At 38.1% G+C, this 19,199-nt stretch overlaps 1 protein-coding gene across 2 annotated transcripts; it reads right to left on the bottom strand.

Annotated features, from left to right (window-relative positions):
- Positions 1-731: 731 nt before the first annotated feature.
- LOC121236853 (probable sugar phosphate/phosphate translocator At3g14410) lies at positions 732-12,627 on the bottom strand. Of its 2 annotated transcripts, none has more exons than XM_041133334.1 (9): positions 12,505-12,627; positions 12,197-12,300; positions 11,025-11,132; positions 10,898-10,932; positions 8,300-8,412; positions 2,847-3,108; positions 2,433-2,701; positions 1,624-1,786; positions 732-1,338 (listed from the first exon to the last, which is right to left on the bottom strand). In XM_041133334.1, the coding sequence occupies exons 2-8, from the start codon at positions 12,296-12,298 to the stop codon at positions 1,662-1,664; spliced, it is 1,014 nt and encodes a 337-aa protein (XP_040989268.1). In that variant the 5' UTR covers positions 12,299-12,300; positions 12,505-12,627; the 3' UTR covers positions 732-1,338; positions 1,624-1,661. The 2 variants fall into 2 exon arrangements, with proteins under 2 accessions (XP_040989268.1, XP_040989267.1); XM_041133333.1 differs by having other exon boundaries at positions 1,655-1,786.
- Positions 12,628-19,199: the final 6,572 nt, after the last annotated feature.

The following is a 19,199-nucleotide window of genomic DNA, read 5'->3' as shown; positions in this document are numbered from 1 at the left end:
TAAGTCAATGGCATATTGGTTGAAAATGTGCAAAAAGTGAGATTATTCTTGAATCGTTTGATTGAGCAATACATTGAACTTGATCTAAAGCAAGCTTCCACAATGAACCATCAGTAATAGATGATAATATTTTCAGGAACTTGCTATTAAAAGAATGGCTGCTGCAAAAACTAAAGCATTTATGTCAGTAATAGATGATAATATTTTCAGGAACTTGCTATTAAAAGGATGGCTGCTGCAAAAACTAAAGCATTTATGGCAGAGATGAAAGTCTTGTGCAAGGTTCATCGCACAAATCTGGTATCTCTTTTGTAGATCAAACGCATTCAGGAATAATGACTCCTAGCCTTTTAACTTTGGAATTTGTAGCTTTCAGCAATTTAGAGCTTTGAGTCTTGGCTTTGAATTAATTTTGTCAATGTAGAATTGATTGGTTATGCTGCTACTGATGATAAGCTTTTCCTTATATATGAAAATGCCCAGAAGGGTTCCCTTGGAAGCCATTTACATGATCCTCATGTAAAGGGTACGCTTACATGCTAATGCTTTGCCTAGAATATATTTTATTGTACATTTGTAACAATTTATTTGTTCTGATTATACTAATTTTAAAGGTTTATCTTTCTAAAATTTGATGAAGTTATTCCCTCTAAATATTTGGATCTTTATTAATCAGAAGGATTTTGTTTATTGTAACTACGATGTATAGCCTTCTAATGGAGATACATAAATCTCAAGAAAAAAAAATATTTGTTTTTTAACTTCCAAGGTAGTTTCTGATACAAGTACTTAGCTTCAAGTCTTTCTACCCCCTTATGTTGAGCAATTATAACAAATAAGTCAGTGTGAAAGTAATATCAACTACTTTGTCCAAATCCAAGTATCCGCCCGGGTTTTGACCGGTTATAGCCGGACAGATATCCGCCCACTTTTCCAAACCTAGATACGGATCCAAATATTCCCAGGTACCCAGATCCATATCCGGTTTTGCGACCTTGGGGCATGATCTCACAATGGCGTAGATCCAGATCCAAGCTATAAAACCATTTGAGTAGAGAAAATATTACATGCCTAGGTTTCAAATATTGACACAAATTAATACAAAGACGAGTATTAACCAATGACTAGCATTTAAGAAATTGCTTTATATGTAATTAAAAAAAAAAAAATTAACTATACAAGCAATTGCATGGGACCCTAGTTCCATTCCAGACACTGTTTCCACAGATAACCCAGTCAATGATTGATGCGACCTCAACTCCGATTTCCTTCAGAAAATGCTTCCTTCTCATATGGTACAACTGTGAGATTTCACATCTTTACACATTATTGTAGATTATGCTCCACATCATCAGAAGAATTAAAAAAAAGTGAGAACCATCATTGTTGGAGCAGCTGAAACAGGCAATAAAATTCTAACTATGATCAAGATTTTATATATTGATGCTCTATCAAACCAAAATATTGTCTCTTTCACAAATGTCAAATGAACATTCATATCACTCGTAAATAATCTCCTAAACTTGGACTACGGGAAAAAAAACAAAGAAATGACCATAAATTTCTAAAGAAAAAGAAACTAACACGAAAATGAATATTTTGCTAAAATATGCGAGTACATGCCTTGGAAAGTAGATTGATTGATTGTTATTACCATGTTTCTATTTGCTGGTTTCCAAGGGTGTGGCCCCAAGTATAGATTGAGCAAGTTCAGTGTCATTGGAGCTGCCTCGAGATGCTTCTCGTTTCAACTTGTGATTATTATATGCTGCTACACCTGCAATGGCTGCATTAAAAAGAATGATAGAAATATGTAAGTCATACTTCATCCTGTTATGGCTATCATAACCTCCAACTAGTGGTTGCTAGAAATTTCTTCATGAAAAAAGGTCAGCGTTCAAGCTACAGAGAAGAAAGATTTCAAAGTTTTTCTTTCTTTCTCAAGGCAACAAAAGATTCTGTTATCTGAGTGGATTAAAACAAATAAACTTTGTGAATTCCAATGATAAGAATATATGTTACCGAACAACCATTTCTAATTAGAAGACAAAACAAGTTTACAAGAGGATGAAAAGAAAGCAACATGGAAGAAATTTTTTGTTTTGATATCGACCTGAAGAGAAATGTAAAAGAACAACTTTATTCTCAGACACCCGGTGCCAATCAAACAAAAAATGTAAAAGAACAAAAGATTGCATATTTAAGGTATGTTTAATGATGGCAGAGCCAACTCAATACCAAGATTAACAAAAATGTTCAACTTTATGTGCATCACTAGCAAAGTGCACTTGGCAGTATCACTTTTCCATAGAGTTAGTATATTGCTATGTGAACTTACCAAAAAAGTAATAATTGAAACTAGTCATGTGCTATCTGAAAATAGCTAACCTCCTAGATGAAGAACAAAATGGTAAATATGAGTAGATACTGACCAATGCCGTAACCAAACAGATTTATTATTGTCAGCTTCGTATCCGCAAACAGAAGGGCAGATAATAAGACGACCACCCAATCCTTAACTACTCCAGCAACACGAATGGTTAAAGCACTTGTATGTGTAATCACGAGGAAAACAGATAAGTTTAGGGCAAAAGTACAGAGACAGTTGAGTGTTAGCACAAGGGTTGGAAAGTTCCAAGATCCATGTGCTTCCATCTTTGGTTTCTCCAGAAAGATCCACGGAATTAATAGGCAGAGAGCACTGCATAGAATTCAAGATTTGTTCACACAGGCATAAATAGTTTCCATCTGAACTTAGAAATACTTGCGTAAATCTTCTCTTTCTAGAGGAAGAAAGAAATTATTTCAAAAAGATGATGAATTAGAAGATATTAGAATGAGCATACCTGCAGGGACTAACATAGTACATAATAGATATTGGGTTCAGTTTGAGACCCTTCCTCTTAACCAGGATCTCCATGAAAATCAGTCTTAACGCTTCGCCAACAACGCCACCCATTTGATAAACTACTCCAATCCAATTTATATCTATTTCTCCATAAGAAGCCACAAGAACACCAAAACTTATCACTGACATAATAAATAGCATTCTGCAGCTCATTATCTCAAGTCCTGCTGCAACTCCAAGAATGAATACAGCCACTGGCACTGCAGAAATCATTTAAGAAATTAGGATGACAAAAGGAGATTGAGGACAAACTGACAAATGCAACATCTTGCTAGTAAGCAAACAGCTAGACATAAGGTTCACTAATCATATGAAACATCTGAAATTGTTCTGAATACCATAACATATTGAAGTGGACTTTGCAGAGTCTAGATAGTTAGTTCTGAGACATCTTTTTGCTAGGTGATTGTGAGGACTGCGCCAAAGCAAGGGAAGAGATCCTCTCTCGCGAACAAAGGGCTGGCAAAGAAGAGGCAACTAGAAGGACCTGGCCAAACTGAGAGTAAGGCAAGCAGCAGGTTGTAGAAAGCTTGGCTGACACAGCCCAGCAACAGGTGATAAAGGACTTTTCACCCTATGCCAGGCGGGCAAACACTGTGCCGACCATACGAGGGCTTGCGACTCTGGATAAATCCATAATGTCATCTAGGAACAGTACCAGAGTAATAGGATTTGATCCTTAGCACCATAGGTTTGAATCTTAAAGTAAGGAAGGCTTGATTTGTACTATAGTGATGAGGTGAGAGTTCAACTAGAAAGTGATAGGCTTGGGTTGTGTGGCAGCGACCAAGAGTTCAGCAAAATGAACGACCCATGGGTGACTACGAGGGAGATCAACCCATGTCGAAGAAAACAGCAAAATAGTACGAGCTATCAGCCGTATCACAGGAGTTTTTCCGGCGACGTGTGCAAATATTGCAAGTCAATCACCCACAAGTCAAGCAGCAAGGTTGTACTTACGAGCAATTCTTAGCCTATCGATATTTGGGTTTCTTCAGAAATGAAGGACCAATGAAGGCGGAAAGGTGGATTATGGATATCGAGTGAACTTTTGAGGACTAGAAAGTGTTGCATGTGAGCTATCTGCTTCAGGGAGAGGCAATGATATGGTGGAGTGCCAAGAGGCAGTTGATGGTCATGGAGTTGGGATCCATGGAAGCTATTCCATGGGAAAGGTGTAAGAGGGAATTCGATGATCAGTATTTCTCTGCCATCATGGGATAGTAGAAATCAAAGGATTTCACTAACTGGTTCAAGGCAACATGACAATCAACCAGTATGTTGCTAAGTTTATGGAGTTGGGAAGGTTTGCCCCTCATCTTCTCTCTACCAAGGATATGTGTGCGGAGCAAATTCAGGATGGATTGCAACCATGCATACGCACACAAGTGGCTTGTATAGAAATAGGGGATTTTCTGAGGTTGGTAAATGTAGCCTCGATCGTAGAGCACAAACACCGTAGTTTAGTGCCTGTTACAACTGGCCAGAAATGAAGGACATTCACGGGAGAAGCAGTTCTAGGTTGCACCATAAGTTTGTAATGGGAATAGGGGTACACCCACAAACTACTCTTGGTGTGCGTTTAGGAGGCAGAGCACCAGTGTGCGGTTACTGCCATAGGTCTCAAGAATGAGAGTGTCGTCAGGCTTCACTCTCATGTTAAAGGTTCGGTCAAGTAGGGTATTACGCCCAGGATTGCCCTCATGCAATTCCTGTACAAAGGACGGGTCCCATTGAACGACAAGCAGGCCACAGGCAAATTGCACAAGCAAGGGTGTACGCTTTGAAGCCAAGAGAAGTTGATGAGGACACTCCAGAAATGCAGGAGGAGGGCAACATCACATGTATGGAAGCCCAATGTTAGTTTAAACGAATAGTAAATTTAAGGAACGTAGTTGTAAGGGTCGACTTGGTTCGATCATTTCAAGGTGAGTTAAGATATTCGATTACTTTATTGAATTTAGGTGCATCGTAGTCATTTGTCTCGAGTACATTTGCTATGATAAGCGGCCTTGGGACTAAGCTGATGCAACAGAAAGTCATCGTAGCACTATCCACTGGGGAGACAATATCTTGCTGCCAAGATAGCTATGAATTGCCCACTAGAAATAGGCGGGGTCGTTATGGAGGCAGACTTGATATTATTTAAGTTACTTGGGTTTGATATTATCCTAAGGATGGATTGGTTGTTTCGACATTACGCATGTATAAATTGTTGACAACGGACGGTAAGGCAAAACATTCCAGGACAGTAAGTTACGATCAATGCCAGGAATAATCACCTCATTGTAAGCCAAAAATGACTTGGCAGGGGAGCTGAGGCTTACCTAGTTCACATAGTACTTAAACCGAGGGAACCTAAGGAAGTACTTAAACCGTTGGCAAAGGAATTCATTAGGCCAAGTACATTACCTTGGGGAGTGCCGGTGTTATTCATTAAGAAGAAAGATGGAGCCTTTAAGATGTGCATTGATTACAGAGATTGAACAAGGTGACAACAAAGGATAGATATCCCTTGCCTAGGATAGACAACTTATTTGACCAGTTACAAGGAGCTTCAATATTCTTTAAGATTGATCTTAGGTTTGGTTATCATGAATTGAGGATTACAGAAGGCCATATATCCAAAACTGTGTTAGAACAAGATATGGGCATTTCGAATTTACAGTGGTGCCATTTGGTTTAGCCAACGCCCCAACCGCATTAATGGATATCATGAATAAGGTGTTCAGACCATTTTTTGACATGCTTGTGGTCGTGTTCATAGATGATATCTATTGTATTCCAAGGATGTTGAGGATTATGAGAGCTACCTGAGGTTATTGTTGGGAAAACTGAGGGAACACCAACTGTATGCCAAACCAAACAAGTGTGAGTTCTAGTTAGAGGGGTAGTTGTAGTGGATTCTTGTAAGATTGAGGCAGTCCTAGATTGGTAGAGTCCCACACGGTACACGAGATGAGCAGTTTCTTGAGATTAGCTGGCTATTTATCAGAGATTCGTGGTAGGATTCTCCAAATTATCGAATCCACTCACAGCGTTAACAAGGAACACCAATTTCATTTGGACCGAGTTGAGCGAGCAAAGCTTTGAGGAGCTAAAGATAAGGCTAACCACAACCCCAGTATTTAGGGTTGTAATTGAGCCGAGCCGAGTCAAGCCAGACTTTGGATTGACAAGCTCAGCTCGACTCAAAACACTCGAACTCGAACTTCGGCTAGGACTATTCATTCGGGCCAGATTTTTTCCCGGCCTAGCCTGGAACACAAATAACTGGGTTCTGGTTACGGTTTTTGGCCTAGGTCAGACCCAGGCTGAAACCCACATTTCAAAACCCAGACTTACCCGGTTCGGGCCAAGTATGAAATAAGGGTTCCGAGTTTATATAAAATAAAAAACCTTCAGCCTTAAGTAAAATATATATTGGATTTTTTTTTTATATGCATTTAGTTAAAAAGGTAATTAGTTGTTTCTAGCTTTACTTGTTTTTGACATAAAATTTAGTTTTCCATTTTAAAAATGTTAGAGTAGAGAGATATAAATAATGAAATATTTTTAGATCGGTGATAGAATAATCTAAAAGTGGGGAATTACGATATATAACAAATTAAAATGTACATAAAATGATTTTGTTTATGTAATCCAATAGAGATATTAATTTTATGCCAGAATGTTGACTATATAAATACAAAAAAAGGCCAATCCATTAATTTACTGATGCAGTGCTCTTTTGGATTTCTTTATGAACAAATTAACCCATTAAAAGGGTGATTTCGATTGGGTAAGTACTATTAAACCAGCAATATTTGAATAAAAATAAAAGAACTGATTTGGTTTGGCCCCAACTCTGCATCATGCAATCAAACATGAAACTAAGCTCATATGGAAAGAATGACGACGACTCAAACCAGACATAAGTGTTATGCTGATGCAAGGAGAGAATTAGCCTTTGAAGAAGGAGATTGGGTGTATCTCAAGGTATCGATCACTTATGAAAGAGGTAAAAAGGTTCAGGCTAAGAGGAAAGCTAAGCCCAAAGTACATTTGACCTTATCATATATTGGAAAAAGTAGGCCCAGTAGCATACAAAGTGGCATCACCAGAGGAATACAAAGGGGCCTTAATGTGTTTCAAGTGTCCCCATTGAGGAAAAGTTTTGGGAACCAACAACCCCGCATAATTAGTTCGAATCTGGTGCTATTGCAACAAATCTCACTTATGAGGAAACACCAATACAAATTGAGACTGGAAAGATCAGAAGCTACACTCCAAAACCGTACCTTTGATAAAGGTGCAATGGGGAAGCTCGGAAAACAAGGAGTTTACATGGGAAAACAAGGAGTTTACCTATTTATTCGAGCTGCAGTAGCTGACCTAAAAGGTAATAAGGGTAGTTTGGTCAAACCTAAGGCAGGAGCGCAATTATAAATAGCCTTCGAGCTGCCCCTTTTGGTCAAAACATTTAGAATTCCAAAATTGTTATCATGGTGCGAGAAAAGAGGACTACATGAAAGGCAGCTATACCGCTGGAAGTAATCTATCATTTCATGGAAGGGTGACGCGAAGCAGCAAGGTTGGAAGAGGAACACCGTCGAGATGAAGAGGATCACCGTCGAGATGAAGAGGATCATCGGAGGGCTAGGGCCCTGATCTTAGAGATGTTGGATCATGCTGATGAAGCCGTAAGGCAAAGTGGAGAGAAGCAGACAATCCAAGAACATGATGAAGGAGAGAAGGACAAACGTGAGGTCTTGCCAATGTCTTATAACACCGAATCTATAGCGGAGGAGCTAGGACGTGAGAGTAATAGAGATGGTTGCAACCAGAGCAGCCAACGAAGGATGCAAAAGGAGGAAACTCGTCCCAGCCACAGATTATGAAGGTTAGTGGGTGGACCAAGGAAAGAATTGGTCTTCACCCGGACCGGTGCTAACAAAGAACGACGAAGGACACCCTACCTCAAGCACATCCCTCGAAGTTCCATCTTGAGGGATAATCCTCATGAAATTTCAACGATGAAATTTCCTGTTAAGGAGGAGAGAGGATGTGAGGACTACACTGAAACAAGGGAAGAGATCCCCTCCATAGGACAAAAGGCTGGCGAAGAAGAGGCAACTGGGCAGACAACGTGCGGCCAAACTAAGCCAGCCGAGCAACACGTTGTAGAAAGCATTGTTGGCACAGTCCAACACCAGGTGATAAAGGACTTTTTACCCTGTGCCAGGCAAACAAACACTGTGCCGATCGTACGAGGCCGCCATAGTGATTCTCATGTATCTGCCCTATAAACTAAGGCAACACTTTTTGTTCACTAATGAAGTTTTAGCTTATTAAAAAAAAAAAAAGATACTTAGCTAAAATGGGATAATTCAAAGGATACTTGGAACTTACTAATTGCCTTCAACATTTGTGCAAATGCAACAGAAATATACATGTATGCAGTGTTTCCCAGCCAAAGAGTCATTGCAAACATTGCACCAATTGGCACAACAGAAGTAACATATCTGAGAAAAAAGGAACTTTATTAGATTTACAAGGGAAATTGTAGAACATGTAGATAAGCATAGATGCAATTTATGCAAACGATATCAGATTTGCTTATAGCCTTTTCTAGTTCCTAGCTTGTATTTAGGTGTTTTCTCGTCTTTCTATGTATTTGGGCCATGCCAATTTACTTATTAATAAAATCTCTTATTACTTATAATAAAAATAAATAAAAAAGATATCAGATAAGTTATGAGAGACTTCCTGAACAAAATTTTAGGAACTTTGAAGAAGTTTTAATATGAATTCATCATTTTCTAGCATAGCACAGAGCATACCAGGATTCACAGAAACTAGGTCTAAAATTCATCAAGGTTTTGATTGAGCAAACGAGATTGGTAAAGTAATTCTAGATTTTATGGTTTCAAATTTGAGTTAACAAAGCTTTAGGACTGATTTTTCATGATTTGGAGTTATAATGATTTAGATATAAATTTCAAAAGCAGCAAAATCAGACTACAAAATTCTCCATAAAGTTCGAGATAGCAATTTTTAGCTTGTGACGGATGTTTCGTGTATCAAATGATTTCCATAAGCTGCAATTTTTAAATATGTGGTAGCCCTAGATGTCAGGGGTAATTTGATTAAGTTTTTATTGAAGTCTAATGAAAATAAAGGGGTGAAACTCAAGAGAGGTGAATTTGGACAGCAAGTGTATTTCAGTACCAGGTTCTAATATGATGAATGAATGAATACATGAAAGGCTCTAATATTTAGTCAAAGGGCACAAAATGGCACTAGAGCTAGATGTTTGATGTGCAAGCCACCGGGAAGTGGTCCACTAGAATGCTTTACATCCAACGTGAGAGTCAGTCACCCCTTGTGGCTAAAGGACGTGAAACTGGTGCCCAACCTAGGCACATAAGGGTTAATGTGTGAAGGTCATTAAAAGAGGGTACAGAAGAATGTTTTTGTAACGATGTAGATGCAAATTTACAGGTATCTACGTTTAAAAGGAAAATCTACTTAGAAAAGATTTTAGAATTTGATGTATTATTACCTAAGTATTCAACCTATTGTTATGGAAAATGATACTTTGGACACCCAAGATACTGAAATTTGGCCAAACTTTTTACTTCTAATTTTTTTTAACTTTTATTTTAATAGAAAAGTATTTTCATAACTGATTTTAAACTTTTCAAGTGATGATGAGGACGAGTCTTCAGGCTAGAACCAGTAGAGGAGACTTTGACTGAGGACGAAAATAAGTTTTTATCACAAAGGCTTAGGATGTTCATTAGACATTTTATGACATTGTGGTTTCTCTTAAAGTTTGGGTATTTTGGATATAATTGCATTTTATTACATTTATTGTTTTAAAATTTAATAAAGTTGATGCTCATTTATAATGTTTATGGACTTTTATGACCTAGTGCTATGGGAAGTGTGAAGCAACATTCTCAACCTTTCTGGATAAAGGGTGTTACAAATGAAATCTCTCTCTCCCTCAACTTCACCTACAAAGGAGACCCCTCCCCAACCCACAAACAAAAGCATCTTCTCTCTTTGTGATATTAGCTAGTTTATTGCAGGGAATGAGAGACAATAATAACTAGGACAAATATAGGCAGGCATATAGCACAAACAATCAATGTCAATTCAACCATAGAGTCGATTTAAGTAAAGACTGTTAACAATCTTGCTTAGATTGTTTGGCCTTGTATACAAAAAACAGTAACAAAAAGAAATCAAAACTACTAAAAAAAAGATGTTAAAAAATCATAATATACACAAATGCTGACCTTAAGATTAAGTAAATCCCAACAAAATGTATCAAACCCCAGTTGATACAAGACTTGTTCCAATAACTAGTAAGATGTAGCAACTACTGGAAACTTAACCTCGTACCAAAAGGATTTCAACTGGCAGGGGCCTCTTAATGACACAAGACAAAAGCCTTGGTCATGTAAACAAGATGTTTCTGTCAGATCACATGGCTTTGATCACAACAACTATCATACCGATAACAATGTTTAACCACCTTTGCTTGGGAGGGGATTTTGTTAAGTACTACATAAATGTAGAGCCATTGAAAAAGTATCAACAGCTAATCATGATTACAACTAATATGCATCACGCCACTAGGACCTTTAGCCTAAAAAGTAAAAAAATCTATTAGCAATTATCCATGCCAAAATTTAAAACTGTGACGTAATTCAAATCCATCAGAACTTGGATTCTCTTTTAACAAACACAAATATTAGTTAAGTACTACAAGCCTCGAAGCGCTCTTAAAATCTCATTAGGAAAATAAATAAACAGATGAATGAAGCCTGAAGAGTGGATCTTTCACTTCAAGCCAAAGTTGAGGAAACTAAATCTCTTTTCAGTGTCTTATCTCCTCTATTCACCAATGGCATTCGAAATTTTTTTAAGATATTAACAAACCAATAACTTTGAAATTCAAAGATCATATAAAAGGATTTTATCCCTTTCTTTGCTTACATTTCTGCAGTCATTCCTTCCTCAACCTTCATAATCTGTAAGAAAAAAAAATAAAGTTAAAAAATTGAAGTTGGCAATATGATTGCTCAATTAAAGCACCTTTCATAATATTTATTAAACTAGATACCTTGATAACTTTGGTGACAATAAAACATAAGAAAGATGAGAAGACCATGTGGAGGAGAGTCAATCCAAGAGGATAAGGGAAGTTTATTTCCTTAGACGACAAAACCCACTGCATTTAACATATATACAAAATTCATGTCAGCCATGCAAGCAACCTTAGTGAAAGAGTTTGGTATAGCAACAAAGTTTATATGCACGTCCCTGTGTAATTATGAACAACGGTACTCCTATAACAATAATCCAAGTACTTGCAAAAATTCCACACAAGAATGGGTTGGTTAAGCAATAAAATTAGTAACAGAACAAGAATAATTAAAGAAAGTTATTTCATATACTTCCATTCAATTTTAAAATGTTTTCATACCTAAAAAGAAGCATACAATAAATCTGTATTCATCAGTTCTTTACACAAAGAAACTAATAGTTCGTACTCATAGTATTGAAAACTACCTAGGCTGCAGGACCACCAAGCAAGTTTATCAACTACATTTAGTGACTGAATTTAAAAACAAAAATGGCACGACAAGAAAGGACACCTTGTATGCATCACATTTACAATCACGATGTACTACAAAAACCCTTAATGTAACAGCATCATACACTAATTTTTATTTCATATATGTCATGCGATGATAGGTCATGGAGGCACCCTTTATATATGTTTTGAATACATATGGAACTAATGTTAATCTTTATAAATAAGATGGGTCAACAGTTTGGAAAAACACCTCTAATATAATAGGTCAACATTTTGAAGCTCCATTTGCAAAATAATCCCCTTAGGCCAACCCCAGGGTCTGGCATATTCAGTTTGTGTGGAACAGGGGACTGCATGTTGCTAAGGGATTAATCAGTACAAATAGCCTTGGATAACCGTGCCAATATATATATATATATATATATATATATATATATATATTTGCAAAAGCAAGGTTACGAGTGCTGTAACTAGTATCCTTAGACGATATGGATCTAACCCACGTCAAATCAAACATCATTTTCTCTAATGTTTGGATCATTCAATCACCAATCTTAGTTAGCAATAATAAAAATAATGACTGGGTGAATAATAAAAGTGATATTGCTCCTAAAACAAGGGATTCTTCAAAAGCAAATGCGAGATACACCAGACTGTGTAGATAAATAAGTAATAGAATAAGAAGATGGACTGACCTTGTTGAAGAAGATTTGGCCGCTGGAGAGGGTGATGTAGAGGAGAAGGTAAGCATAGGTTATGAATTCCTGTCTGCGGAAGGTCCCCAACCGATCCGCCATTGCTGAATATTCCCAAAACAGATAAAAATTAAAATAAACAATGAGCTTAGTCAACTTGGCTTTCTCTAGGCGAAAGAAACCCAAAAGTCAAAGCGTAAAGCGCTGGAGTGTTGAAGCAACAAATTTCAATGGCAATGGCAAAAGGGTAAGCTCGCAAGTGTTGCGCCGACAAAAGCAGGAAGAATAAAACTTCAACAAACACTTACTAGTATGAGCGGAGCAAAGGCTGAGGTCTGCTTCTGCGTTGAAAGTTGAAACTCCAAATTGGATCGGGATCGTTTTGCTGTACAAAGGATTTGTGCCAAGCAAAATTCCTAACCAAAATAAATAAGAAATATTTCAACGTCAAACTTATATTATAAAATAGAGAGGAGCGCACATGCAAGTCACGTGCCTAGTTCCCATTTTCGAGATAATTTGGAAATATGGCAAGAAATAAAAGAAAGTAATTCTACGAACTAATGTAATTTCATTTTATCCGTTAGATCTATTTTATAATCTGACGAATCATATCAAACTACATTAATTTGTAGAATTGTTTTGTGTAATCTCTTTTATGACTAGAGTATTCTTTTTAAAAAAATATATTATCTATAATATGCAAATGATGATGTAAAACCAATAAGAAAAAGCAAAACATATTGTTTAAATAACATGCATAAGTTATCAAGTCATATACTGTTTTAATATTAAACAAATCCATAAATATCAAATCATAATTTTCTCAATATAACATACATCAGCATAGGTTCTGAAAATTTGAATAACTATCTATAAGTACTCTCATTGGATTAGTTAAAAACTAAATCCATTGAGTATTTAGCTATTAAAGTACAAAATATACTTACAATGGATTAGCTAAATTTCAAATATTTAGAATTTAGCTACAGTGGCTTTCAAAAATTTTTCTAAATTTGAAGGTTACTATACATACATCAAATACATATTTTATTAATTATTTCTCTCTCCCTTTCTTTTTATCACATATTTTATCATAATTAGTATATTAATTTGAGTTAGTGATATATTAATTTAATAAGAATATGATTATTAATTAATATATAATATGTAGAATAGTAAAATATGATAAAATAAATTAAATTAATAATTGAAAAAATTAAATACTTTTGAAATTAGTAGTTATTCATTACTATATAATGAATAAATGTATAATCTAATGTGGAGATTTGATGTGAATAACCAAAATCAAATTCATCTTATATTATTTTATTGTTATATAATGAAAAAATAGTTATTCCAATGTGAAAATTTATGTGAATGGAATAGTCAAAAGTCAAATTTCTCTTACATTCATAAAAAAATGTCATTTAATTTTGGTTAATCCAATGAGAGTGCTTTTAAGGACGTGTTTCACACTACCAATTACACGAATGACACTTGCAGCAATGAAGAGACGGCGCTGGTAGCCCTGTGTAAACTCCGATACTTAAGTGAGTAACAATATGAGAAAAAGTATATAAAAATAAAGATGATAGATGTTGTTACCTCTATCGAGTTATTTGTAGAAGGATGTGGCATGATGTCGATTAACTCTAATCACCAATCCTGTGTGGTTTTTTTTTTTTTTTTAAAAGAAAAAAATTAAGAGTCAAGGTCACATATCCAAGAGTGACCCCTCCTCGCATTTATTAATAAATCCTTGCTTATAGTGGAGGGAAACTGTGATTACAAATCCAATCAAACTCAACTTTATGACCAAGGAATAACAAACCAACAAATAGACCAATACACCAGGACACCAACAATAACCCATAAACGACTACAAACTACTCACAGCCTAAGACTAGGCAAACCCAGAAAATCCAACCGAAGCAAACCTCGAGCACGACGAGGCAATTCAACAGAATCCATATAAATACAATCCAACCCCTCCTCGCCCTGCCTAGCGAGGAAATTAGCAACTTTATTCCCCTCCCTAAATTGGCGCGTCACCATGTATTGAATACCATTCAGCCCTTGCATAACATCATCCCAAAAATCCCATAAATACCACATTGTACACTCCTTTTTCCTAAGCCAATTAGCCACCAACGCTGAATCACTTTCAATCACAATATTCTGGAATCCCAATTCCTTACAAAGCACTAAACCACAATTGAGCGCCCTTAACTCCGCTTCGTTATTTGATCCAAAGCCAAATTTAGTAGAGAAGGCGGCTAAAAATCTTCCTCTATCATCCCTTATAACCCCACCCCTTCCACAACTACCTAGATTTCCCCTATACGATCCATCCACATTTAATTTCACCCACCCTTCCCGTGGTTTACACCACGAAACTATTTTCGGCCTCTTTACTATCACCTCCCTCACTGGAATTCTCAACTTAGAAAGAATACTACGATCTATATTAGATAAAGCTCTTACCTTCAGCAGCCTGGACGAAAAGACCTACAACCAAATTTGATTGAACACCAAATCATCTCCAAAGAATCATGTCGTCCCCGCATACGCGCATTACACCTCCACTTCCAGAGTCTCCAAGAAATTAGCGTCGGCATGATCCCAATTAAAACACCACGCTGCATCGACTTCTTTGCACAACAGAACCAGCATCTGCATTTCGACCACTAGTTTTTGAAAGCCATGCACGGAATGCCCAACAAGCAAGCCGCACGACACCACACTTCAGACGCCACAGTCCCCTTACATAAAAAGTGTTCTCAATCCTCCACCCATCAGCTGGAACAACAAACACACCTTGAGGCCAACGAAACACCCATCGATTGTACCCTCTCCTCAACAGGTAGACAATTAAATCTTGCCTTCCACATACACACAGACATCTTCTGTGAAATAAGATTACACTATATCCACTCCAAGCCTTCCACATGTGACTGCTTAATCCTCGTAACCACCCAAGCCGTTTTTGTTGAGAAACTCCCATCCACACAAGGGTGCCAAACCAGAATATCATTCCCCGATCTTCTCCTTGGAATTTCTCTCGTAATGTTGTCTACCACACTGGAGGCTACCAGTGAATCTAGCAGCTCCCGATCCCACTGACCATCCACCCAACACTCTTTCACCTCCAACCTTGGCTGAGTAATATCTGGCATCACCCTACAAATGGATTTCCAAAACATCGAATCTGAATTCCTCATGTTTGTTCTAGAAAATGCTTCCCCTTTAAATACTTAGCTTTAAAAAACCGAGTCCACAAATTATCTAATGATAGTAATCACCAAGCAAACTTCATATGCAACACCCTTTGAACCTCCATAAAATCTCTCACTCCAATCACCCCTTCCACTGTTGGCTTGCACAATTTCGACCACGACCTCCATTTCCTCCTTTTCTTGCCATGTTCTTCCCCCCAAAAAAGGGAAGCTAAAATCGAATTCAATTTCTTCAAGACAAGCTTCGGCATATGTACCACCGCAAGCAAATTAGTAGGCAAGCTTGCTAAAACATGTTTAATAAGGACCAACCTCCCACCCTGAGAGAGCAACCTGAATTTTTAACCGGGAACTTTGTGCTGAAACTTCATGACTAATGGCTCGACCATCATCACATTCAATCTCCCAACAACCAAAGGCGCACAAAGATAACAAGCTAGAAATTTTCCTTCAACAAAACCTGAGAGTCGAAGAAGGGATAGCCTTCTAGATACTGAATTTTTTTTTGAAAAAAATAATGCCGACTTCTCTTTGCTTATTTTTTGCCCTGACCATGACTCGTATTTGTTTAATGTTTCCAAGTGCACCTTCAAAGACTTTTTCTCACCATTAGTGAAAATCAATAAATCATCAACATATAATAAATGTGAAATTAATGGAGCCCCCCGAGATGGGCGAAGCTCCCAATTCTGCCCTGCTCAAACTCCTTCTTCAATAAACAAGAAAGCGCCTCCTCCATAATAATAAACAAATATAGCGATAAGGGGTCCCCTTACCTCAAACCTCGCACGGGCTGAAAAAAACCCTTATACGTCCCATTCATCATAATAGAAAACCACAGAGACTGAATGCAAACCTTAATCAAACCATAAAATTTTTTTGAGAATCCAAAGCTCGTCAAAACAGCTAATAAAAAATTTCGGTCCACCCAATCATAGGCTGTAGTCATATTAATCTTCAACAAGACATTTCCACCCATAGCCTTCTTATTGATCGATTTCACCATCTCCTGAGCCAGAGTAATATTTTCGAATATACTCCTTCCCGAAACGAAAGCACCTTATTCATGAGAGATAAGCCGATGGAGAAGTGACATCATCTACCTAAGTAAAATTTTAGAAAAAATCTTATAAGCCACGAACAATAAACTGATAGGTCAAAATTTATCAAAGGTTGTCAGCTCCTACACTTTAGGGATTAGCACAATAAAAGATGAAGAATAAAATCTGGGTAACTCCTTTCCAGAAAAGAATTCCCCCGCAGCCGCCACCGCATCCTCCTTTACAATCTCACAGCAAGACAAATAAAAAGCTAACCCAAACCCATCTGGACCCTGACTACTCAACCACGGTATAGAAACAAGAGCCTCCCTAACCTCCTCTTCTGAAGGCATCCAACAAAGAGACTCATTCTCTTCCGCCGAGACCTCCTTATTAATTAGTGCCGACAGATCAATCTGCTCTGACTCGCACACCTCGCCCAGAAAATTCTGAAAATGCCAAACAACTCCCAAGTGAACCTCCTTCTATGAGCGCAACACCATCCCATCCATTAGCGTCATCAAAGATATCACCGCCTTGCGTTTTCTGATGTTTGCAACCACATGAAAAAACTTTGAATTTTGGTCACCTTCATCTAGCCACTTTTTCTTTGCCAGTTGCACCAACCGAGCCTCCTCATTTTGCTCCCAACAAGACAATTCAGCCTTTGAGACCAGCAACTCCATCTCCACTTCTGGTTGATAACCATCTTGAAGTTGAACCTCTATCTTCTCAATTCTTTCCTCCAGTTCTGAGATAGTGCTACCAACATGACCAAAAACATTTTTGTTCCATGTTCGAAACACCACCTTTAATTTTTTAAGCTTTGTCGCAAGCCTCAATAAACCACTTCCCACCACAGGCTCCCTCCAAACTGGAGCAACACAAGCCTGAAAAAGAAGAATGGTTAATCCACATGTTTTGAAATCTGAAGGGAGCTGGACCATATTTATCATCTGTCATCAAACCCCTGATAAGCATAGGACTATGATCTGAAGTCTTCCGACTAAAATATTCCATGGACACTGAAGGACAACAGCACATAAATTTGTCATTCATCACCGCACTGTCCAAACAAGCCCAGCTACGTGCACAATCCAATTGGCCATTGCACCAAGATAGCCTACGCCCCTTTACCGGTAGTTCAAGAAACCCACATGAATTCAAGCATCTATTAAAATCCTCCATGGCCACCAGAGGTCGCGGGTTACACCCTACCCTTTTGCCATCTTCACATATAATATTAAAATCACCTACCACTAGCCATAGAACATTTCTATCATGATCCTCCAGTGCTTGCCAAAGGTCCCTCCTCTCTTGATAAGTACATTTTGCATAGATAAATTTTAAAACTAGCTTCTGATTCGCAGCCTGAAAGCATCCAATCAAAATTGGTCCGACATATCAATAATATTAACATCAAACTCATCCTGCCATAGAAGCCACCCTTTACCTTCTACCACCTCATTTGAACAATAAAGCTGAAAACCAAGATAACTTGCAAGACTTGGCAATTTATCCTCCCCTGCAAATGGTTCCATAATAGCAACAATAGAGACATTCCATTTGTTCACTAATCCCTTCAGTCTCTTTCATGACTTGTGTAAACCACGTACATTCCACTCTAGTACCGAACCAGTCATTTGTTAAATTTGGAGGAACGAGATAAAACACGTTGAGACTGTCTCAACCCCGCAGGATTTTTATTTCCCACTCCACTATAAGAAAACCTTCCCCGCCAACTTTGACATTGGACTCGTACCCCCTTTCAACAGCAATTTGTGTTAGAGACTCATCTTCCTCACAATCTGAAAGGTGATCATCTCGAATATCAACCTCATGTACCACACCCCTACCTTTGATTTCCAGCACATCCTCAATAAATCGTGAGGAACCTCCACCATCCCAGGCCATGCGGTTTTCCTCGTCCACCAGAAGAAAATCTACCATAGGAGAAGCCTGCCCATTAAGCCTTCCCAGTCTTTGTGTCCCCTCCACCATTGCTTTGCTTTTGTTGTTCCCCACTGTACTAACCAAACATGTATGTTTCACCACACTTTCATCCAAACCTTCCTCCTCATCCCCTTGCAACTCCAACAACAAAGTTTCTAGGACCACCAGGACCAACTCCGTCACTTCACGTGCCTCCACTCGATCATCACCCGCAGGCTGGCCACCACCTCATTTGGTTCCCTATGTGACTCTTGCTTGCCCATCACCCTCAATTGTCCCACCACCACACTTGACTTCACCTGAATATCCCCTACTTGAACGTCACCAACGGAGTATCCCCACGTCACCAACTAGCATATCCTTTATTTGAACATCACCATCAGGCTGGACCACCACTGTTGCCAACCCCTCAATAACCTGAGTATCTTGAGTCATACCAGACTTCGCACCAATCTTTCATGCTACACTTCCTTGCTTGTAGCTTGCTTAGCCCCCTCCTTTTTTTCCGGAGCAGGTCAAACCCTTGGCCGCCCCATTCTACACACCACTTCGGTATGCCCTTGATGTCGACATTTAGAACAATAGAAGCCCAACTTCTCAAACCGGACAGGCTGCCAACGTTTCTTGTTTGCTACCACAATTGGGAATCCTTGAACCAACTCTGCAGCTAAATCAACCTCCACGCAGATCCAAGCACCAGTCACACGAGTCTTGTTCAACATTGCATTTTCAATGCCCAGATATATACCAAACAGGCAAGAAAATCCATTG

This window comes from Juglans microcarpa x Juglans regia, chromosome 6S, assembly GCF_004785595.1.
Source record: "Juglans microcarpa x Juglans regia isolate MS1-56 chromosome 6S, Jm3101_v1.0, whole genome shotgun sequence".
In the NCBI taxonomy this organism is placed as follows: Eukaryota; Viridiplantae; Streptophyta; class Magnoliopsida; order Fagales; family Juglandaceae; genus Juglans; species Juglans microcarpa x Juglans regia.
Note: the sequence above shows the minus strand (reverse complement) of the source record. Positions and strands in the feature narration are given on the sequence as shown.